The sequence below is a fragment of the Schistocerca americana genome, chromosome 9, assembly GCF_021461395.2.
Source record: "Schistocerca americana isolate TAMUIC-IGC-003095 chromosome 9, iqSchAmer2.1, whole genome shotgun sequence".
Taxonomy (NCBI): domain Eukaryota; kingdom Metazoa; phylum Arthropoda; class Insecta; order Orthoptera; family Acrididae; genus Schistocerca; species Schistocerca americana.
Window position 1 is genome coordinate 166,544,143 of NC_060127.1, and position 24,932 is coordinate 166,569,074.

A 24,932-nucleotide genomic window follows, 5' to 3' on the forward strand; every position below is an offset into this window, starting at 1 on the left:
ATGTTGTCGATCTGATGTTTCTGATTTGCTACGAATATTGTATTAATGATTTTTAATATTATGTCTGTGTGCAACTGAATAAATGGTGTGTTTTGCCAGACATATTTCACCTCGATTTATTAGAGCATCTTCAGTTACCTCAAATACACACACATTTTCACCTAAATGCCACACTTCAGCTTACATATTTGGGGTAGACATAAAGTTTCATTCCAAAAAATAAAATTCTGTGTTTAAATTTTTATGGTACATGCTGGCCGTCCTGCTAAACACTGAAACCCCTGTGCCTCAGAACTGTAGCACGCCTCTAGAAGAGTCAAAACGTATTTTTACGACCCATCTCCACTTTATTAGTGGACTACAGTATTTTGGTTTGTTTCCTCTTGAGTTCTCCTACACATGAGGTTTCATTGTTTACCAGGGCTATAGACAATAAAAAAATTAATCACGTAGCTGAACTTTTTTTAGATGATAATCAAAACTTCGTTAATACTGCCTGTAACAATATCAGAGAAGAAAAGTTGTTACTCACCATATAGCGGAGGTGCTGAGTCGCGATAGGCACAACAAAAAGATTCACACAATTATATCTTTTGACCATTAAGGCCTTTAAAGTCAGCAACACACACACACACACACACACACACACACACACACACACACACACACACACTCAGAGGAGAGCGCGCGTGCAAACGCAGCTTGCAGACTCATCTGCAGTATCAGACAACTGAAACCGCAGTGCAAACAGCAGCACCAGTGCATGTTGGGAGTGGCGACTGGGTTCGGGTGAGGAGGAGGCTGGTGCGGGAGGGGGAGGGATAGTGATAGTGATAGTGATAGTGATAGTATGGTGGGGGTGGCAGACAGTGAAGTGCTGCAGTTTAGATGGAGGGCAGGAGAGAAGGTGGGGGGGGGGGGGGGGGGGGGGAGTATGTAGCGGAAAGGAGAGAAATAAAAAGAAACTAAAAGACTGGGTGTGGTGGTGAAATGACAGCTGTGTAGTGCTGGAATGGGAACAGGGAAGGGGCTGGATGGGTGGGGACAGTGACTAACGAAGGTTGAGGCCTGGAGGGTTACGGGAATGTTGGATGTATTGCAGGGAAAGTTCCCACCTGCGCAATTCAGAAAAGTTGGTGTTGGTGGGAAGGATCCATATGACACAGGCTGTGAAGCAGTCGTCGAGATGAGGGATATCGTTTTTGGCAGCATGTTCAGCAACTGGGTGGTTCACTTGTTTCTTGGCCACAGTTTGTCAGTGGCTATTCATCCGGACAGGCAGCTTGTTGGTTGACATGCCTACACAGAATGCAGTACAGTGGTTGCAGCTTAGCTTGTAAATCACATTACTGGTTTCACAGGTAGCCCTGCCTTTGATGGGATAGGTGATGTTAGTGACTGGACTGGAGTAGGTGGTGGTAGGAGGATGTATGGGACAGGTCTTGCATCCAGGTCTATTACAGGGGTATGAGCCATGAGGTAACGGATTGGCAGCAGGGGTTGTGTAAGGATGGATGAGTATATTGTGTAGTTTGCGTGGACAGCGGAATACCACTGTAGGAGGGGTGGGAAGGATAGTGCTCTGGACATTTCTCATTTCAGGGCACGACGAGAGGTAATCAAAACCCTGGTGGAGAATGTAATTCAGTTACTCCAGTTTCGGGTGGTACTGAGTTAAGAGGGGAATGCTCCTCTGTGGGCAGACTGTGAGACTTTGGGAGGTGTTGGGAGACTGGAAAGATAAGGCCTGGGAGATTTGTTTTTGTAAAAGGTTGGGAAGATAATTACGGTCAGTGAAGGCTTCAGTGAGACCCTCAGTATATTTTGAGATGGACTGCTCGTCACTGCAGATGAAACGACCATGGGTGGCTAGCCTGTATGGAACGGGCTTCTTGGTATGGAACGGGTGTAAACTGTCGAAGTGGAGGTATTGCTAGTGGTTAGTAGGTTTCAAATGGACAGAGGTTGATGTCAACATCTAGGAAGGTGGCTTGTTTGGTTGTGTAGGACCAGGTGTAGCAAATGGGGGAGAAGTTGTTGAGGTTCTGGAGGAATGTGGATAGGGTGTCCTCACCTTCAATCCAGATAGCAAAGATGTCATCAATGAATCTGAACCAGGTGAGGGGTTTAGGATTCGGGGCTTTTAGGAAGGATGGCTCTAGATGGCCCATGAATAGGTTGGCATAGGACGGTGCCATGTGGTTGCCCAAAGCTCTGAAGATATAGTTGGTCATGGCGACCAGGAAGGAGGTTGTTGGTTTGGAATCCATAGGGCATCTGGAAAGGTAGTGTTCAGTAGCAGTAAGGCCATGGGCATTAGGAATATTAGTGTACAGGGGGGTGGCATCAATAGTGACGAGCAGGGCACCATGTGGTAAGGGGCCAGGAACTGTGGAGAGTTGGTGGAGGAAATAGTTTGTATCTTTTATGTAGGGTGGTGGTCTACGAGAGTAGAGATTCTGAAACTTCCTGACAGATTAAAACTGTGTGCCGGACCGAGACTCGAACTCGGGACCTTTGCCTTTCGTGGGCAAGTGTTCTACCAACTGAGCTGCCCAAGCACGATTCACACCCTGTCCTCACAGCTTTACTTCTGCCAGTACCTTGTCTCCTACCTTTCAAACTTTACAGAAGCTCTCCTGCAAACCTTGCTAGTTCTGCAAGAGAGATGGACTCTGGGGAGAGGTTCTGGGATGAGCCTAGGATTTGAGTAGTGACTGGAGATCCTGCTGGATTACTGGAATGGGGTCACTGTGGCAAGGTTTGTAGGTGGAAGTATCTGACAGCTGATGGAGTCCTTCCTCCGGGTAATCCTTGCGGTTCAAAACAACTGTGGTGGAGCCTTTGTCTGCAAGTAGGATTATAGGATATAATCACAACTTAGTGTGTGATGCTATACATGGTGTATGTTGTGTTTTAGATCTCAAATATGTGTGATGCTGTACATGGTGTATGTTGTGTTGTTCTAGATCTCACATACTTTATGTAATGCATCATATATGGAACAAGAAGTTACCAAGCCACAACTTTTTGCAACTTCAACATGGTGCAATTATGTGAAAGCGTGTTATGTATTTTTGGCTAGTGAATGTGATTTAGTACATTATAGTGAAATGTGTCTGAAAAAAACATAAATCATGTTTATTTCCTTTAAAATGTATACCATAGAGTTTTCTGTTTCACATTAACTGCATTACTGAATACTGAAACTTATTCATTGCAGTTCTTCTAACAACTGACACATTGCATAGATAGCAGGCAGTTACAAATAAGTTGGTGACATTACTTTTCTCTGTAATTACAAGACCTGTGCCAATTGTCTTTGTTGTCATTATTAACAGCTTTCAGTTACTACTGTCAGTATTTATGTAACTATTTTCTTCAGTGTCCGTGGAAATACATTGGAACGAAGCTCTCGGAGATGTCCTGTGGCACTCCATGTAGTGTGGTAGCTGTGTGCAATACATTTTGTGCTGTGAGGATTTCTGCTGATAACTGCTTCTACCACAAATTGCCAAAAGGAGTATTTCATACAAAAGAAGAAAATGCAAAACAAGAACTGGAACATATAATAAATGTTATCCAAATATCAATGACACTGCTCACTGGACTACTTGCACATTTTTGTCCCTTTCAGTAATTATTAAATTAGTTTTTTTACACACAGTTACTCATTTACAGGAAATTACAACACAAAAAGATTTGCACTTTTACTGCATATCGGAAATTTTCAAAATTCGGTTCTGCTGAATTCTGCATCTTCTCTATAGCAACAGCAGCAGCAGCACTACTTAGAGAACAACACCCAAAAAATATGTTTTCTTGGAGGAACATGAGTGAACTTCACATGTAAAAGAGATAACTGCAAACTGTGTAGCGTCGTCTTCATAGACTGGAATGTGTAGACTGATTTCCTAGTGCCCTTACTCCTTCGTCGTTGGTGTTTTTATTATGATACTCAGTCCATCAGTCCAAATACTGGTTTCATGCAGCTCTCCATGCTAGTCAATCTTGTGCAAACTGCCTCAACTGTGCAGACATACTGAAGTCTACATCCTCTTGAACATTTTTGCTACCCCCCCCCCCCCCCCCCCCCCCCCGCCCCAATGAGCATGCGGTCTAGTTTCTCATATTTGAGGGCTTAACAACTGGCCGGTTTTGAGCGCGAGTACTCGCATCTGCTCAGGCACGTGCTTGCGAGCAGGTACAAGGTCGCGGAGTAGTGAGGGAGGGGAAATGCGCGCGCACGTTTGAATGTGATCTCCCGTTCTTAGCAGATTTAACTAGCCATCTGAATGCTTTGAACATTTTACTACAAGGTAAAGATCTGCTAATTACTCATTTCATAGATCGAATATGAGCTTTTAAAATGAAATTGACACTTTGGGTGAGTCAGCTGGAAACAGGAAACCTAGCTCATTTTCCTAAATTATCATCCATGCAAGATGTTCACAAAGACTGTGAACATTATTCACATAGTTTAGTTGATCAGCGCTTTCAAGATCTGATGGCACTAGACAGTGATTTTGATCTGTTCTCTCCATATTCAGCGAATATTTAAGAGATTCGTCCTGAGCTGCAGCAATAAATTATTGACCTGCAGTGTGACAGAGAATACAGAGACAAATTTCGGAACAAGAAAAACATTTTGTAATTTTACAGACACTTCCCTCAGGATAGATTTCCTCGTTTGCACAAACTGGCGGCTACAATAATATCAGTGTTCGGTTCCACGTATGTTTGTGAACAACTGTTCTCTGCAATGAAATGTAACAAGACGCGCCTGAGAAATGAATTGTCTGATCGAAATTTAAACTGCTCACTATGCCTAAAATGCACAAGAACAATTACTCCGAATATAGACACAATTGTAAAGAGCAAAAAGTACAAGATAACCGAGAATCCCACACTTCAGTGACACCTTTTATTGTGTAACAGTTCACAAATTAATGCGAATGTAGAGGCATACACTAAGCTAATAAAATTATGTGGCACGTGTACATTCTCCTTTATTTGTTTCATTTGTCGCAGTAATAATTCGTGAGTGATAACCCTGCAGGTGGCCGCGGATTTACATTGACTGGCGGCAGCTGTTGTGTGCCCCACGTGACTCTCCCACTCTCCGCTCTGGTCCGATAGTGGGGGTAGCGTGCTCGCGCTGCTCCGTGCTTGCGCCTTGCTGCTCACAGCTTGCTCCGCGAGCACGTATGTTGTGAAGCCCTGTCATATTTTATTACAATGATTATTTGGGCCAGTGTAGGTGGGTAAAAACATAATACTTTTGCATTCAGAGGATAAAGATGGTGATTGAAATTTCATGAAAAAATCTCGCTACAATGAAAAAATTTATGTTTAATGATTGCCACCACAATTCACATATATCATGTCCAAAACACTGTCTTCACTATTTCGCGATGACATGAAACGAGTTGTCCGTCTTTGAACTTTTTCAATGTTCTCCGCCACTCCCGTCTGATGCAGATGCCACACTACATGGCAGTCCTCGAGAACAGGGCAGACAAGTGTAGTATAAGCAGTGTCCTTAGCAGACGTGTTAGATTTTATAAGTGTTCTGCCAGTAAATGGCAGTCTTTGTTTTGCTTTGACTACAACATTATCGATGTGGTTGTTCCAATTTAAGTTATTGAAAATTGTAATTCTGAAGTACTTAGTTGAAATTACAGCCTTTAGATTTGTGTTATTTATCATGTAACCAACATTTTCTCCACTATTCGTGTAGCTGCCTCCTGTGTTTACTGGATCTTTGACCTATTAAACAGAACCTGGAATTCCACCACCTTATGATGCAAGTCAAGGAATTTGCAGCTTGCACATCACAGAGCTTTCTGAGCCTGTAATTCCAACTCTGCACTCAGCTCTGTACCAAAAGTCTGCAGCCTCCCCTGTCGACGATACTACAAATTGTTAGCTCTGTCTTCATCTCACAAGAAAGACTGGAAGTCTTTACCATTTCAGAAAGCCACTGGAAACCAGAGATAATCCCTTCTGATCCAAAGTGACACACATTGTTAGTACCAGCCTGCAGCTGACTACATGCTGTGTTCCTCATGGCATCTAGAAGGAAGCCTTCCACATCTAGAATCACTTCCCTGGGATCCACACAGAGTGCATACTGGCTTTCCACCCCCTCCTTAGGAGCCATATCTGTAAGGGGCCCCATTAAGCACCTAAGACTGCAGCTTTGAGCTACCCGTAACCCCATCATCTGTGACTATCCAGATTTTGCAGGCTGAGAGCCTTCTTCTGAAACGGGGCAAGTGGCTGTACCTGTCTCAGCATTTTTATTAGTCAAAGATAGCATCTGAAAACTGTTTGTCAGACAAAATGGGGAGGCCTTTTGATCGTTACCCCAGAAAGTCTTTCACTACCTGCCACAGATAGAGATGACTTCGTGCTCAACCACAGGTGAAGGATCAAACCAAGTGTGTACAGTAAGCAGGGTGGGCACAGTAGTGGACTGATCAGGTGACGTGTGATGTGTTGGACATCCCATGGATTCCCACTCCCAGCCCCCCTCCCCCTCCCAGTGATACTTGCTGGCAACAGCCTCAAGCTGTGTGACCAAAGACAGCACTGCCTCAAGTTGTGAATGAAGGGTCACCAACTCTGATCACTTCCAAACGCAGCAATTACAGTCCCAATCCTTACTAAAAACAGTAGAATTATACACTAAACAGATATTGAAATGAGAGACTATGTCTAGTAAATAAACTGCGAAGCATGCAGTTAGATCTAAATGAGTCACTTATAGTTAGAAGCCTTGAAGTAATTCCCAGCACCTCTGGACACGCCCTATCAATGTATCTGTTCCTTTAGTCGTATTGTGCCACAAAATTCCTTTCTTGTAGATTCAATACAGTACCTCTCCAGTAGCTACTGGATCTACCCATCTCATGTTCAGCATTCTTCTGTAATGCCACACTTCAGAAACGTCTGTCCTCTTCTTGTCTCTACTGTTTATCATCGCAGTTACGCTTCCTTATAAGGTTACTCTCCAAACAATACTTTTAGAAAAGACTCCCTGATGCTACAATTTTGTATTCGATATTAACAAATTTCTTTCTTTCAGAAACACTTTTCTTGCTATTGTAGGTCTATATTTCATTATACTTTTTATCTATGAAAGTTGAAGTTGTTTTACAGCCTGAATAGCAAAACTTGTCTAGTGCTTTCAGCATTTATGAATTGCAATTTTATTTTTGTAGAAACCCCAGAGGCCTCTGAGGCATGATAAGTGTCACAGTAGTTACATATACAAGTTATTATTAATCGTTGTGACACTAAGTAAGTTAATAAAGTGTGTCCATAATTAAGTTGCAATTTCAAAATCCTGTAGAAAGACAATCGCTCCTCGCAATGACATTAGATTTGAACAGCATATTATTGACGCAGGGGGAAGCATCGTGGAACATAAAAAATTTAACAAAAATCTGACCAATATATGGCATTGTAAGCATCAGAATGTGCACATCAACAGATGCATGGCATGCAGCTGTTCCTTAGTTTGCATCTGAGATGCCTGACATCACTGTCACCTTGACGGTTAAGGTCTTTTGTTGACTGGTGACCGTGCAACAGTAGCCCTACGCAATTTCCGGACACTCAGCGATATGAAGAAAGGCATTGGTACAACGTCTGCTAAGGGTCTGTAGAAAATTATTACAAAATTCAAAAAGATAGATTCTTTTGAAGTGCAATGTGGCAGAGGAGGAAAGCAGTTGAGCCAACATCTGTTGAAGGTGTGGCCACAGCATTGCAGTAGGGGTTGGGTAGCACTGTGCAAACATGCAATGTTAGACGTACCTGTGAACATGCTACATAAAATCCTGTGAAACACCCTGCATTGCGACCCGTACAAAGTCACCCCTGTTCAGGAGTTGCTTTCTTATTGTTCTGGAGTTGCTTTCTAATTGTTCTGGAGTTGCGTTGGAAACAAGACAAATGTTCACTCTGGAATTCCTTGCTCACGCGGAAGTGGACAATGAATGGCCATGGAACATTAGGTGGACAGATCTAACCCGTTTCTATCTCCAAGGACATGTCAGTACACAGAAATTCTGAATATGGGCAATGGAAAATCTGCATGCACGTCAGCTGGTACCACTTCTTCTATGAAGGTGACTGTGTTGTGCAGGTTGACGGCATTATTTATATAGGGCCGTATTTTTTGAGGAGATGAGTCTTGTGGGTCCTGTTACCTGTTCTGTCACCAGTAAATGTATGAGAATCTTTTGTGTACCTTCATCCCAACTTTTCCAACACCGTGGGTGTGTGAGTAGGATCATTTTTATGCACATTGCGTAGTCAGTGAATTGACTACTGCAGAGATGTTTTGGAAATGTTAGAATTATCAGCCATCGTTTCCCTACAGCCTGGCTGTCCAAATCACCTGATTGTAATCCACACTTCTTGCTGTGAGGAGGTTATCTGAAAGATGTTGTCATTTTGCTTTTTAAGCAGGATGGGTTTTGGGCTCATGACAATTAAAAATCAGTTTTTCCCATCTAATGTGGTACAAACTGTGTGCCTGTCGATGATTCAGTGACTCTGCTATTCGGTGAGAGGTTATCTTACTCTTAAATTATTTACAAAATTAAGATTATGTGTACATTGTGTTATTGCTCAATGATGTATTGTTCTAATGTTTTGATCTCAAAAATTCATCTGTTTCATCAGGACTCATTTACAGTAGCAGATCCGTGATATTTCTTTTGAATTGTTTGTCTTGAAGCTCCATGGTACACAAAGGAATAGCATTGAGGAATTTAGTGAATTTGTTAACAAAGTGCTTTTGTGGTGCAGTGGAATTATACCAGGCCTGGCTTAATGAAAGTTCAAGTAAAATAATTTATGTTTGTAGTCACTGTGACTCGTTTAGGTAAATTGTTTTATTTGAACTTTTATTGGCAAAACAGTTGCAGTTTCCTTAAAAAACATTCCAGCATGGATGACATAAGGTCAGGTCTAGTTTGTACAAGGTATTGTACCTGTGACGCATGTCGTACTGTTGGTACTGATAGTAGTTCTCCTCAATTTATGTTGCACATTGCTAAATATATGTAATGTTGCACATTGCAAAATATATGTAATGATGAAAGAGTCGAAATCTTAAGTTTTTGTAGCCTAAGTCTGCAGTGTGCTCTGGATGCCAGGCTGCATATTAGTGTCAGTGTCTTTTTTTTGTAGTTTAAATACAGTCTTTTGGTCACCCCAGAGAATGGTAGTGTACGTTATATGACTATGCATGAGGTTTTTTTCTAAATTAACGTCCAGTTGGTAGTAAGGAAAGAAGGAAAAAATGGATTGAAAATGTTTTATGCTATTGTACCCGTTTGTTGACATTACTTCTACACACTGTCTGCACCCAGATTTAAACTTTGCCATACTGCGACACCATCACCTTTACCCCTTCATCAAATAATAGTGCCACTGGTTCTAGAGCTAGTTGTTGAAAGCATCTTTGAGCTCATCGTCTGTCTTGAAGTGCAGAGTAGCCACCCATTCCTTTATCCTGGGGGAAGGGACAAAAGATGCTTGTTGCCAAGTCAGACAGTAGGGAGGATGTTAGAAATTCGCCTAGCCCAAAAGCTTTAGTTTTTCTGTTATTCTGTTCACAGTTGAGTTTGCCCATTGTCTTATAGGAGAATTGTTCCTTTGGTAAGTATGCCACACTGTCGTGTTTGGTCTGTCCTTCAGAGTTTCGTAAGAGTCAACACAGTGAAACTGTGATAATCACACTGTTCTCATTTACTACCCTCATGAAATCTGTTGTCAAAATTGCTTTGGATCTCAAAATGTTGTAACCATCGTTTTGCAGTCTGACAGCATCTGCTTTAGTTTTGGGCTTATTTGTAGAATGAGTATACTGTTCAAAGATTTCAGAGCTCAAGAATTACACTCGTGTCCTGTCCGCAGTCACAATTCTGTTCAGAAATTACTCCCCCTCAAAACAGCACTGCTGAAGGATGTGAAGGCCAAACCCTTCTTTCAGTGTTGAGCATTGAAACATTGTGGTACTGACTGTGTACAAAACTTAATCTTTGAAATCTGAGGTACATATTCAGAAAGTTCAAAAATTGTGAACTGATGTCTCACAATTATGTCAGCATATTGCACAAGCTCACCAGCCACATCAGAATGTATTCCTCGATCTTTTTCGTAATGTACATCTTTGTGACCAGCTTCAATTTTTTTGCACCACTCTCTCGAAACACAATCACTTGTAACTCTGTCCCTGTACACACGATACAACTGACAACAAATCTAGGTGGCACTGCCTCCTCCTGATCGCGTGAGGCAAACGACAGGACGCTCTTCGCAACTGGTGGGAGACACAGTAACGACTTCCATTTCAGTCGCTTGCTGCTTACACACTGACAATGTGACAGAGAGCTGAACTGTGCAGTTTGACCCTCAAAATGCCCTTTTTCAACCACGCAACCTCCACGAAGCTACAAATATTTGTTCATTTTTTAAAAAAAGTGATTGTCTGTTAATTTATGACTAGCCCTCATATTGTTTTGTGAATGAGGCTGTTAATTTACAACTAGCCCTCATATTGTATTGTGAACGAACTTGCTCTAACCGGAATTGCTCGACAACATACTGTCCAGGGTACGGGGGCAGCGGTCACAACACGTCGGGCAGCCAATCTGCGGAGAGCTCGCAGCCCGGTGCGGGCGCCACAGTGCGCGGCGGCAGTATAAGTGGCGGCACCGGTGGGAGCCTGGGCAGGGGAAACCGCGGCTCCCTGGCATCGGCAGGCAAGCCGTCGTCGTCCACACTCGCGTCGCTTGCGGGCCTACTGGCCGCTGCAGAGGCGTCACAGGCGGCCAAGTCCGCCGCGGGTGCAGCTGCGATTTCTGCAGGAGGAGACCAGGTGCCGCAGCAGCAACAGCAGCTGGGGTCGCAAGTGAGCGTGGCCAGCGTAGCAGTGTCCACGGCCGCCACAGCCACCAATGACCCGGACGACAAGGAGCCCATCCTACAGAGGGTCAGAGTGAGTATGACGAACAGACTGCTATTTCTTGCCTGTAAGAAAGTGTATTATGCTACTGGAAAGTGCTAGGTGGAATGTAAATAATATAAGAAGTAAAAGGTAACATCCCATCAAACAGTTTAGGTATTGAATTGTCGATTGCCGCATAATCGTGACATTTGCTCGTTTGAGGAGAACGAATCCCTCAGAGCTGTAGAGGAGACACACACACACACACACACACACACACACACACACACACACACACACACACACACCAATGAGGCAGGGTTATCAACACCAGTGAGTTTGTTCACTTGACGTGGAAGAGTGAGGAGTAGCTATGCCGTTAGTTCAAAAAGTTTTGAGACTGGATTAGTAGAGAGTAGACAAAAGTAAAGGTGGTTGGTTTAGCACTCCAGGCATTCTACATGGTCTCCACCCACTCAAGTGCAATGCGCAGAATGTTCATACAACTGTGTGAAATTCAGAAATTTTCAACTCATGTGTTTCATCAAAGTGCTGACCCTTCATGTGAAGTCTGCAATTTGTCATTTAGTGATAGGTTTGTCCAGAAAAGAATTGTCCAGATTTTGCAGTTCAGTCAAGTCGCAGTGGGTAGCCATAAGTCACCACCACCACCACCACCACCATCACCACCACCACCAGTCTTTCAGTTTTTTGGATGGACTGTGATATTTAGTTCTGAGAAACGTGTGGAGGGGAAGGGTCCAGATAGCATGGTTTGTGAACCAACCATTGAATTCCAGCATTTTGTGCCTTGTATGGTGCTCCACCACTCTGGTCTTAACCACAGTTTGGCAGCTGTCATTCGTTCAGTGGGCAGCTGGTCAGTGGTGGCACACACCTATATGCTGTGTAGAAGTCACGGCAAATTTACTGTATGACTTCACTGCCTTCACTGGTAGCCCCGCCTCTCGTGTGATAGGATATGCCTGTCACGTGACTGGTGTAGGTTGTGATGGGTGGATTTATAGGACTGGTCTTGCATCTGGGTCTTCCACAACGATGTGACCCGCGTGGCAAATGGTCAGGAGTGGGTGGGGAAGCATAGTTTGGGGAAGGTTAAAAAGGAAGGGCAGGTCACTCAGACCCCAACCCCAGAATGAGAGGGACCTGCCTGTAGCGACGTAATCCTTTGCACCTATTCTTCTCTGCTCTCATAGAAAGGAACTAATAACTTCAAGTATTGTGTAGGTTTACTTTCAGGCATGTCTTGACCACAGTAATAAACATTTCCCCTCCTGAAGATACATTACAACAAGCACTTCTATCTCATGATTTAACAGGAAACATTAATTTGAGTTCTGAAACATTAATTTGCCAGAACTCACATTGAATACTAACTGTGTGGGTTTTGTTTGGCCCAGTTACTAGTTTGCCTACATTTTCTAGTGCATAGCTACATAGCTATGTTGCGTCATGTGACGACATCAGTCATAGAGGTGCAGCCTCGCAGTCGTAGAGGTGCAGCCTCGATTGAAGAGCACAGTATTTCTGGGGAAGCTGGCTAGGGTATTCCAGGTGGTGATATTAACTGTTGAACTATGTGCTGAAGAGAATTTTCTTAGGTGTTATGAGGATTGTAGAGTCGACATTTGTATCGGCAGCTGAACAGATCTGAAATCTCTTATCAGCCAACAGTAACGAGATTGAAGATCATTGCAGAATTTGGTGGGACTAAAGTGCGCGTCATATATCTTGGCGGCCGAGTTTAGGTTCGTTCTGCGCATCTGACGTCACAAAACACAGACAGCCAATGAAAAGAGAACGACGTTGCCACATCTCGACTGCAGTGCAGAGCATGGACGAGTGTCTTCAGTTTTAGAAACGTTCAGTCATAAATAAAGTAATAGAACAAAAGCAATGTCTTGATAGCATTCTTTTATAGAAAGTTTGGAAAAAGCATTCTTTATACCAATTGCTTCATATTCTATTAATTAATTAAACCAAACAAGCAATAAGACTCCTAATTCAGGCGATAGCAAGGAAAGGTGTTTGTTTCAATCTCACGAACTGCTTTTTCGCAATAAAGAACAGCGGTAATTGTTTATTTCCTATTGTACTTCGACGAAGCGTGAGTAATTCATAGTCATACCAACAGTGTTTATAAGTAGTTGCGTGAGGTGTTAGAGTCCTTATGAAGTTATGCTGTTCGATGAGCTGAGGTAGTGGAACGGTTAAGGTGTTGGACTGCCAAGTGAAAGGTTATGAGTTCAAACCTTGTGCGGTGCTTAATATTTTCCTTATTTAAAAACAATATTGGAGTGCCTTACTTCACGAATTTTATTCATTTGAATTAAATTTCTAGTGCTTTGCCTCTTCATTAACTTTTTCGCTGCTGCAGACACGTGCTCCCCGCATTCCACGCTGTGCGCGATTTTGTCATCACTGCACTTCTCGCCTGTGCAGACACATGGTGATCCCACTGCTTTGACACACTTATCATTCGATTTCACAAAAACTATTTGGCCAAAAAATTTGATTTTTACACATCTTCTTGCCTGATACCTTCCCCCCATAAATGACTTAATTTTGTTTTGATGTGCAGCATTAAATGTAGTAAATCATTGCACGAAATTTTGAAGAGTTTGCAGAGGTAAAAGTCCATAGCGTATACTTTCCGTATGGTCGATTTTAGTTGCCACAATGTTGAGAATGAAATGTGGACAAGATACCTAAATTTCATATAAAATTTACTGCATAACAATATCTCATTTAATTTAAGTACCACATAGGTGTCGTATGTAATATTGAGAAATATTCCGTCTTTCGCGACTATAATAAGTTTTATATACACACGGCGCGTTTGGCTTTATTTTAAAGCACTTCCATCGGTGAAAGGTATGGCACACACACAATGGTATTCATGTTCTATTTCTTGCTTTTGTTCCACAGTCGCAGTTTTACCAATGGTATTGAAATATATCCCTCTTCTGCAACTGTAATAAGCGACTTATTTAGACCAGACGCGTTTCTCTCTTTTGAAGCATCTTCAGTGGACAGTATTTTTGTCCTCCATTGCCAAGTCACCTTTCGTAGTTTTGTGCTGCGGTAGCACAATATTCAACGTTTGTGTTGGCTCATCAGTGTTTTAGCGAATAAATGCTGTTTGTGTGTGCCACACACAAAATTACATTTGACATAGCTCTGAGCACTTCACTGACAGACGGTATATTCAAGTCCTAATGTTTTTGTAAGTCCACAGTTTTGTTTAATGTATTTTGTCTACTTCCTTTTGATTGATTGAAGTGCTTTAAAATAAAGCCAAACGTGCCCAGTGTAAGTAAAACTTTTGTTACAGTCGCGAAAGGTGGAATATTTCTCAATATTACATACGACACTTATGTGGTACTTAAATTAAATGAAATATATAGGTATCTTGTCCACATTTCATTCTCAACATTGTGGCAACTAAAATCGACCATACGGAAAGTATACTCTATGGACCTTTACCTCTGCAAACTCTTCAAAATTTCGTGCAAAGGTTTACTATATTTAATGCTGCATAATAACTGCGTTGAACATCGAAACAAAATTAAGTCATTTATGGGGGGAAGGTATCAGTCAAGAAGATAGGTAAAAATCTAATTTTTGAGCCAAATAGTTTTTGTGGAATCGAATGATAAAGAGTTTCAAAGCAGTCGGAACACAATGTGTCTGCACAGGCGAGCAGTGCAGTGACAAAATCGCCCACAGCGCGGAATGCAGGGAGCACGTCTTTGTAGCAGCGAAAGGGTTATGCGGCTGTGGTGGCTTTACTTCATGAACTGCGCGCTCCCACCGACACGTAAGCTTGCAAACTATGCTATACTATGGCGCTGCTTCTATTGGCGCATGCGTTGTGTGCAACTGGCAACGCAGCAATCTCCAGCGTCTGGGCGGACATGCGCGAGCCGCCAAGATAAAAGAATTGAACTATAGTGGAAAGTGACAATGTAAACCTGCTATGAGTCAGGAGTCACTCAGGAACTACTGGTAATGAATGAGAGTGTAGTTTGGCCTGGGCGGGGCTGATGACTCCATTTGTGGGGGCAGAACTAATGCGATGGTAATAACTAAACCACGTTGGTGGATCAAGAGGCGGCTCACAGAACATTGGACTAAAACCTAAAAACAAAAGCACGGCAAGATAATGGTGCTGAAGCTGTGTTTAAAGAGAACTTCTGTAATCCCTGGCTTGAACAGGAGACAGGTTAAACTTGTGGTCGCTCTAAAGACTGGCCACAGGAACTTCAAGAACCACCTGCACAGAATGGGAACTAAGAAAGAAGCCTCTAAGTGCAGACTATCTGGTTCAAGGGTAAAACTGCACCACATTTCACCTTCCACCAAATTTTGGTTAACAGTCAACCAGTAAATAAACATCTAATCCTTTTTAGGGATACCAGTTGACTGTTCCAGAATGACAGGGAGAGATTACGCACAATAAACTTAATTTCAGTTTGTGTAACAGGGCTCTAGGACCACTGTTGGTGTACCTCCCTGGTTAAGTCAAATAAAATAAAAATCTGTGGGTGAAACTGTATCATTGCAAATTTGAAAGCAGTGAACTCTCCCTATGTTTGCAAAGCAGGAGGAAAAAGAAGTGTTAAAATAAATAAAACTGATTTATATAGACCTAAAAATAAAATTACACCATTTTACAGAAATACTTCTCACATCGCACCTGTTGAGGAATGTCTCACTTTCTTCTTCTTGTTTTCAGCAATCACAGGCTGCATGCTGTATCGACAGGCTGCTTCTATCTTCTTTAGTCTCTCGCTGTATGTCCATCCTGTGGGAATTTCTTATGCTGCAATGTCCTTCCCTGTGTCACCTTTCCATCATGTGTGAGGACGGCCCAATGGTCTTGTTGTTTGGAGAGTGCCCTCAAATGGCTTCTTAGGAATTCTTTTGGTTTCCATTCTAGCCACATATCCAGCCCTTTGCAGTCTCTTATTTTTTAATTTCTGGACAGTAGTGGGTTGCTTCATTAGCTGATAAATTTCAGTGATCTTTTGAACTCTGCACATGTCATTCGCCAACATAGTTCCCCAGATTTTTCACATCACTTTTCTTTCAAAAACATTCAGTTTCTCTATTTTGTTCTTGGTAACTGTCTGTCTTTCAGAACCATACAGTATTACTGGACAGATAATGTTGTTACATATCTTCATCTTTGTGGTGGTTGAGTTGGTTGCTTAGAGCATACAGACATCTTGGTTGTGAGGCTGTTCTCTCCTTTATATCCAATGTTATGATATCTTTACTACCAAAGTGTTATCCAAGGTATTTAAACTGATGAACTTTTTTGAATCTAGAATGTTGGTCAGTTTCAAAGTGTGGACTTGGGTTTATGACTTGACAATTTTCCATGTATCCTGTTTTCCCTTGGTTCATCAAAAGTCCCATTTTGCTGGCACTTTGCCTGAGAGATCTGTACATGTCCTTCAGCTCTTCTTCTCTTTCACTGAGTAAGACTATATCATCTGCATATGGCAGGAGTTTCACTTCACTGTGTTCGAATCGGAGACCATTGTGTAGCTGTAAATTACGATCTCGAACCACTTTCTCCGTCGCAAGGTTGAAGAGAACGCATTGAAAGAGCATCTCCGTGTCATAAGCCTGTTTTGATCGGGAAGTTGGGAGATATGGATCCTTTGAATTTCAGTGCTGCCTGCGGAGCCATCTATGCACAGTTTATGATTTTACAGAGTGTTCTAAGTACTCCTAGTGTGTTGTAGAGGCTACTTCTGTGGATGCCATCATAGGCTCATTGAAAAGCAGTGAACAGGCAGTGAATGTTTTTGTTACATTCCCAATATTTCCCAAAGATCTGTCATAGAGTAAACAGATTGTCATTTGTGGAACGATTTGGTCGAAGTCCAGTCTGTCATTCTTGAATAATGTTTTCTGTGTAAGGCATAATTTTGTCGAGAATGAGCCAATTACATAACGTTGTCAGAACTTTGTATGTTATGTTCAGCAAACTGATTCCTCTGTAACTTCCACATTTCATTTTGTTTCCTTTCTCATGTATGGTGCAAATTATTGCAGCTTTCTAGTCTTTAGGTACTGTTTCAGTTTTCCGCATCATTGTGATAAGATTATAAATTTCTTTGTATAGTTTGTTTCAACCCTCATTTGATATCTCTGCTGATATCTGATCCTTTCTTGCAGCCTTGTTGTTTTTCAGCTTTTAAATAATGTGTACTACATTGTGTTCTGTAATGCTGTATTTGTCAGTATTACTGCTGTTACTCTTGATCATTGCGTAGTTGAAAGTTATGTGAGGGTGAGTCCAATTTAACATTTCTGAGAAATATTCTTTCCATTTTGCCAGAGTAGCTTCAAGGGTGTTCCAATTTTTTATCTTTTATGAATAGGTTTTCACTTCTATAGATTACAAGCCTCCAGTTAGGTATTTCCTTTTGTCTGCTCATAGAACTCTTGCTATATCTCTTCTCGCTGTGTTGAAGGTCTCTCTCCTGTCCTCTTCTCCTTATTATGCAGCTGCAGCATCCTGGCTTCTTTTTTCTATTCCACTGCTCTCTGACGCTTTTCGTTGAACCATTTCTGTTTCTTTTTCTTGTCCAATGTCTTTATCCTTTCCCAAGCCTTCCCAACACTATTTTCTTCCCCAACTTTGTGCAATACGGTAACCTGGTTATTAATTACAATCACATTGTTTTCTTTAACAGATAATTCCTTTAGTCTTTCTATATTGAACTTTGGCATCTATTTTGGCTGTTGATTCCAAGTCCTCTTGATTTTCATCTTTCCTACCACTAGGAAATGATCTGAGCCACAATCTGCTTCTCTGTAAGTTCTGATATCTCTTATGAATGAACTGAATTTTGGTGAACCATAACACGGTCAATCTGATTTACAGTTTTCCATCTGGAGAGTACCATGTAGCTTTGTGAATTTCTTTGTACATCATTTGTTTGACAATATGAAGTTGACCATTTTTAATCCATTTTTGTTTGTGGTGTAGCGGTTGCTATGTTTTCCTATTGTGTGTCTCGTGTACTTACAACATATTATAGCTTTTGCCTGATTGGGAATTTTAGTCTCATGTAGACTGGCAATGGGAAGGAAAGTGTTTCCGAAGAAGAGAAATTTGTTAACATCGAGTATAGATTTAAGTGTCAGGAAGTCGTTTCTGAAAGTATTTGTATGGAGTGTAGCCATGTATGGAAGTGAAACGTGGACGATAACCAGTTTGGACAAGAAGAGAATATAAGCTTTCGAAATGTGGTGCTACAGAAGAATGCTGAAGATAAGGTAGGTAGATCACGTAACTAATGAGGAGGTATTGAATAGGATTGGGGAGAAGAGAAGTTTGTGGCACAACTTGACTAGAAGAAGGGATCGGTTGGTAGGACATGTTTTGAGGCATCAAGGGATCACAAATTTAGCATTGGAGGGCAGCGTGGAGGGTAAAAATCGTAGAGGGAGACCAAGAGATCAATACACTAAGCAGATTCAGAAGGATGTAGGTTGCAGTAGGCACTGGGAGATGAAGAAGCTTGCACAGGATAGAGTATCATGGAGAGCTGCATCAAACCAGTCTCAGGACTGAAGACCACAACAACAACAGCTGAAAAATTATGGTTGAATGTGGAGGTTCTACCTTACTTATACCTGTCAAAATGAACAAAAGTGAAAGAAGGAGTTAGGTTTAACATCTTGTCAGTTTTGAGGGCATTAGAGAAATTCTAACAGACTGCCTCGTTGTCAGGCGAAATGTAGTAATCTGTAACTTTACAGGCTGTCCCATATGTATGAAATTTTGAATGTATTTTTCTCTGTCAAGTATTTGATGTTTTAATTATAGAAGATGTGCATACAGTTAATTTTGATTCATCCACTGGTGATTTTTTTTTTTTTTTTTCATCAGATACAAGATCCAAATCAAGTGTACGATGCCATAAATTTGGGAAGGCGTATTGATGTCGTGTGGCCAGACGAGCACATGCAGGCGAGAGGTGGTCGATCGAGTTGGAGGGACTGGCTGCCAGAAAGGGGTATGGAAGGCCAGGTGAGCTATTGCTGGAATGCCAGCTTGATACATATTGTACAGAAATCACAGGTTTCATTCATTCAGTATTTATTAGATTTTATTTGAAGCTGTCTTTTAGGGTTAACTTTCTTCATGTCTAGAACAGTATGTTCAACTCGTGCAGAACCAATAATACAGCTCTGGTGCCAAACCGACAATACAGCATTACACACCAGCAATCGAGATGAAGCTGTTAAATTATCAAAATTTAAATATATATATATTTATGTGAAAATCTTGCATGTTTTGTGCCCTGCAACTTGTATGTGTTCAGTAAAGGACATTTTGTTGCACATCATGAGCCGCACTCCGGAAGTAATAATTTGCTACAACGATTTTTGGGCATATAGCCATAATCAGTCATATCTGATATAGAGGGATAAACAAAACAAATGTTGATAACACAGAACATTTTTATCCCCTAAAGTAGAAACATAAGCTTATTTACACATAGTGCACTTATGCATCAAACAACATGTCTGTCTAGTATAAAATCCTGATGATAGTTAAAGTTAATTGCCATACATTTGTTTGTTTATCCTCTGTAACAGATGTCCGAATACCGATGTGACTAACACTTTCAAAGTGCATGGTGTACAGGATAACCTTTATCATATGTATATTTACTTACCATTGTTGTGGAATATTTGTTGTTACAGTTTTACTCAAACAACTGACACTTTCATGTATTCTGCTTATTCTTTGTTAACATAAGGAGTGTCACATTATAGTTCAAGTAAATTTATTACCCTACATACAACATGTTGTAGTACAATGAACAGTAGTGAGTGGATCGGTATTTAAGGTACAAAAATCGTAGCTCATTCTGAAAATAAACTTAAAATACTGTTCCCTGCAATCTCTGTCATATGTGTATTTGTAACATACAAACAATTAGGATAGGTCAGTTCATTTTTACATGTTCCATAATTCTCTCTGATTTTAATGACATCTTAATATTTCCAAAAATCATGTGCCTATTTATTACAAATCAGTATTTTATGCAATCACTTTTTTATAGTGCTGGGCCCCAACATTTGCCCTTATTTGTATGACATTTTATGAAAGGATAGTTAAGATACTTAGTCGCAGATAGGTACAACACACACACACACACACACACACACACACACACACACACACACGTGTCTAATTTTGATGCAATGTAGGCTGAAAGATCACTTTTTGACAGTCTTTTTGTTGTGCCTCTCTGTGACTCAGCATCTCCACTGTATGGCGAGAAGCAACTGTCCTCTTCATAATATTGTTACATTCCATCCTGGATTTTCAATTGTTCGATTTTGTATGACATTTGTTCGAATAATTATGTCCATGAATAACTTTCGCCTCTTATGACAAACATTGAGGACAAATTATGTACTGAAGCAATGGAACTTCAGTATTTTTATCATTGGCATACAAAACTGGTCAGAACACTGTTGTGGAAACAACGAAAAAAGCATCCCAAATTTAAACAAATGCAAAATCTCCAAGATTGGCAATCTTTTAAAGAAGCTCAAAATTTAGCACAGACTCCAATGTGAGTTGCTTATAATAGTTTCCACAGTGAAACTTTGTCTAGAGACCTGGAAAAAAAATCCAGAGAGATCATTGCCTTCTCTGCGCAGTAGCAGTGGAAATACTATCAACGAAAGTGCTGCAAAAAGCAGAGTCACTAAACACAGCCTTCGGAAATTCCTTCACCAAAGAAGGCATGGTAAATATTCCAGAATTTGAATCAAGATCGGCTACCAACATGAGTAACTTATAAGTAGATATCATCAGATTAGTAAAGCAATTTAAATCACTTAATAAAAGCAAATCTTCCAGTCCAGACTGTATACCAGTTAGGTTCCTTTCAGTGTATGCTGATGCAATAGGTCCATACTTAACAGTCATATACAACTGGTCACTCTATGAAAGCTCCGTATCCAAAGATTTGAAAGACGCACAGGTCACACCAATGTGCGTGAAAAGCAGTAGGAGTAATCTACTAAATTACAGGCTTATATCATTAACATCGACTTGCAGCAGGATTTTGGAACATATATTGTGTTCAAACATTATGAATTACCTCAAAGAGTAGGGTCTATTGACACACAGTTAACACAGATTTAGAAAACATCTTTCTATAAGGGGGTAGTTTGAGTTGTTGCCTGGATGATGATTACATGAATATTTTGTCAGGATTTGTAAGCGATGTGTCCTTGAGGTATGGCAATATGTGAACATGAGAAGTAAGTTTAAACAGTTCTATTAACAAAGGAGGATTATAAAACATGCATGCTATGTGTACCCATCATCACTGTGTCTGACATCCTAATTACGGTCGTATTGAAAGGCTCCATGGTGAGCTAAGAAAAGAGACATATTCGTGCCTGAGACCGCGCTAGTTAATATTACACACTGCGGACAACAACCAGTGGCGTACTCTCCATCGCAGTGCGACCAGACGTGCGTCTACTGACCAGACACATTGTCAGCATTCCAGACAGGTCTGCTGGCGAGCTCATGGTTAACGTACCGTACGGCTGCACACAATCCGTAGACCCTTACAGTTCTTATGAAACACAACTGGATCTTAACTCACATGAAGGGTTGAGTGTTATTGACATAGGCTGTCAAATTGATTCCATATTTCTAGGTTTCCAGAAGGCGTTTGGTGTTGTGCCACACAAGTGACTTAGAGTGAAATTGTGTGCTTAAAGAACGTTGTGACTGGATTCGTGGTTTTCTGTCAGAGAGGTCATAGTTCTTAGTAATTGACTGAAAGTCATCGAGTAAAACAGAAGTGATTTTTGGCATTCCCCAAGGTAGTGTTACAGGCCCTCTGCTTTCCTTATCTACATAAATGATTTAGGAGACAATCTGAGCAGCCATCTTAGATTGTTTGCAGATGATGCTGTCATTTATTGTCTAGAAAAGTCATCAGAAGATCAAAACAAATTGCAGAAAGTTTTAGAAAAGATATCTGTATGGTGCAAAAATTGGCTATTGATGCTAAATGACAAAAAGTGTGAGGCCATCCATGTGAGTGCTAAAAGGAATCAGTTAAACTTTGGTTACATGATAAATCAATCAGACCTAAAGGCTGTAAATTCAACTAAGTACCTAAAAATTACAAATATGAACAACTTAAATTGGAAAGAACACACAGAAAATGTTGTGGGAAAGGCAAACCAAAGACTGTATTTTATTGGCAGCACACTTAAAAAATGTAACAGATACACAAAAGAGACTGCCTGCACTATGCTTGTCCGTCCCCTTTTGGAGTACTGCTGCACGGTATGGTAACCTTACCAGATAGTATTAATGGAGGACTCTGAAAAAGTTCAAGGAAGAGCAGCATGTTGTGTGTTATCACAAAATAAGGGAGAGAGTGTAACTCACATGATACAAGATTTGTGGTGGACTTCATTAAAAGAAAGGCATATTTCATTGTGATGGATCTTCTCATGTAATTTTAATCACCAACTTTCTCCTCTGAAGGCAAAAATATTTTGTTGACACCGACCAATGTGTGGAGAAATGATCATCATAATAAAATAAGGGAAATCAGAGCCTGATTGGAAAGATATAGGTGTGCATTTTTTCCACACACTATTGGAGATTGAAATAATAGAGAATTATTGTAAAGGTGTTTCGATGAACCCTCTGCCAGGCACTTAAGTGTGATTTGCAGAGTATCCATGTAGATGTAGATAATTTTTTTCCTTATGTTAAAGTCAACTTATAATGTTCACATTATTAGAAGTTATTTGTAGATGCTACATAACAAATATGAAATCAGTTGTCTACTATGTAAGACAAGATGTGATAAGCAATGTGCAACATTATGTATGTTTGTATGTATGGGTATCATAAACTTCAGTCTCTCCCTCCCCCCCCCCCCTCCCCCTCCCTTCCCTGTAACCATCTAATATCCTCACCCCAGCTCTCTCTCTCTCTCTCTCTCTCTCTCTCTCTCTCTCTCTCTCTCTCTCTCTCTCTTTTCTCTGTAGTTTATTAATCTCTAGCACATCAGCTAGATCTGGAGGGCTTACATGTTCCAGCAATTAAAGTTGGCCACTAATCTGCTGCCAAGTGTCTTAAACAAGTGACCCCAGAGATTACAATTGTGTATCCCTTCCCCTTTTCCACTTTCTTTCTCGTCCCTTCCGTGTATCCAGCTGATATCCTCTCTCTCTCTCTCTCTCTCTCTCTCTCTCTCTCTCTCTCTCTCTCTCTCTCCCCCCCCCCCCCTCTCCCTCTCCGTGTGTATATTTTACTCACAAAGGAAAAAAGTAACACAAATTTCATTTACTTGTTTCACAGGTTGTACATAGATGGGTGCCTTCACATCGTGACCCCAACCGTCGTTCACATGTGGACCGTACAATTCTCCTAGTGAAAATTGATGACAAGTATGTTCCAATTGCAGAGAGTGGAACACAGGACCTAGGAGCAGAGGTTTAGCAGGTAAATTAGTTGTTTGTGCATTGTCATTTTGACAACAGAGTTTCTCAGATGATGTCTCTTCTTTCTAAATGTACTACAGAGCAGATGACATCTCTGCACAATGTCAGAAATCGTCTGGATGCGCTAGTGGTGCTAAGAAAACATGATTATTCAGTGAATCATTTATTTTGACAAATTTTACAAAGGGTGGTACACTGTCGGCTGTAGTTGCCTCCTGCCCTGGTCACGTACAGACTCTTTGGTGTCGAACGTTGCGCCAGTCCTTGCGCCTGCATCCTAGTGAGACGTCATTCCTCTTGCATTGATACGGATGCTTAGTCCAGCTTGGTACAGCACGGATGACTGCTACTGGCAGAGGAAGTGTACTCGATCCCACTCTGTGCCTCTTCTTCCCCAGACCACCCCATCTGCGGTGTGGTGTTGAACTCAGTACTGCCTGCCTGGTAGGCTCCGCACCTGCAGGCACTTAGGTGTGCTGGAAGGTGGTCTGCCAGGAACTCTGGTCATCATCTTCCATCCCACTCTCGGAGAGCACAGAACCTGGTACTGCACTGCTGCTGTCCCATCACTAGTGGTTGGTGTGACACAGCATGAAGTTTGTCAGTGGAGTTCAGCTCTTCCGCACTCCACGGCTCACTGGCACTGTGCTGGCTGAGCTGAGACAAGACTTACTAAAACAGCATTGTCTGGAACGGAATATCAACAAGGACTCCACCGTTCCCATTGACCTGAACCATTCTCTACTTGGAGCTGGGGCTCTGGTGTTTAAAGAGCTCTCCACGGTTCTGTGACATTTGTTTTACTAGCAATGACCGTATGTGGCCTCGTTATCCTGTTACCCTTGCTTTTGCGTGAACGAGTGTGCATGTTATTTTGCTTAGTTGCTGTCCTTTTCTGTTTTCCCACTGCATGTGTTCTCTCTCACTCAGCCACTGCAAGGTTGCAGACAATGCTGCCCGCCTGTCTTGTATCAGTGTGCTTCCTCGTCCACCGCTAATCGTGGCATAACCAGCCTGTCTTACGTCAAGGTGGTTGAACTCTGGTAAAAATTTTATAACTTGGAACCCGTATTACTCTGTGCTGGAACAGTCCTACTGATAAAGCTATGTTTCACACGTGTCTGTCTGTACACCAAATTTTAAACTAGTTTATCTTAGGCCCCTTCCCCATTATTGTTTCTGTTAAAAATCAGCACCACTTTCTCACCAATGATCAAAGTACTTCTCTGATTTAAGGTGTGTCTTGGCATTATCTTTCTTTTACAATCTAATTTGATAATTACAAAAACTACTGAACACTGGTTTCAAATCTTAAGCATATAAGCCCCGATAATGATGTTGCTGAATTCTTTTGTGGCGAGTCGTGTGGCCCTAACTTGACAAGCCTACAGACTCAACTGATACAGTA

The 24,932-nt window shown here is 41.4% G+C and overlaps 1 protein-coding gene across 1 annotated transcript in view; it reads left to right on the forward strand.

Annotated features, from left to right (window-relative positions):
* The window catches only part of LOC124551265 (pecanex-like protein 1), a 292,683-nt gene that overhangs the window by 265,915 nt on the left and 1,836 nt on the right, over nucleotides 1–24,932 (forward strand). Inside the window, exons 33-35 of the mRNA XM_047126263.1 lie at nucleotides 10,635–11,020; nucleotides 18,906–19,046; nucleotides 23,382–23,525. Of these exons, the coding sequence (XP_046982219.1) occupies nucleotides 10,635–11,020; nucleotides 18,906–19,046; nucleotides 23,382–23,522 (668 nt within the window). The 3' untranslated portion in view covers nucleotides 23,523–23,525. The remainder of the gene's footprint in view (nucleotides 1–10,634; nucleotides 11,021–18,905; nucleotides 19,047–23,381; nucleotides 23,526–24,932) is intronic.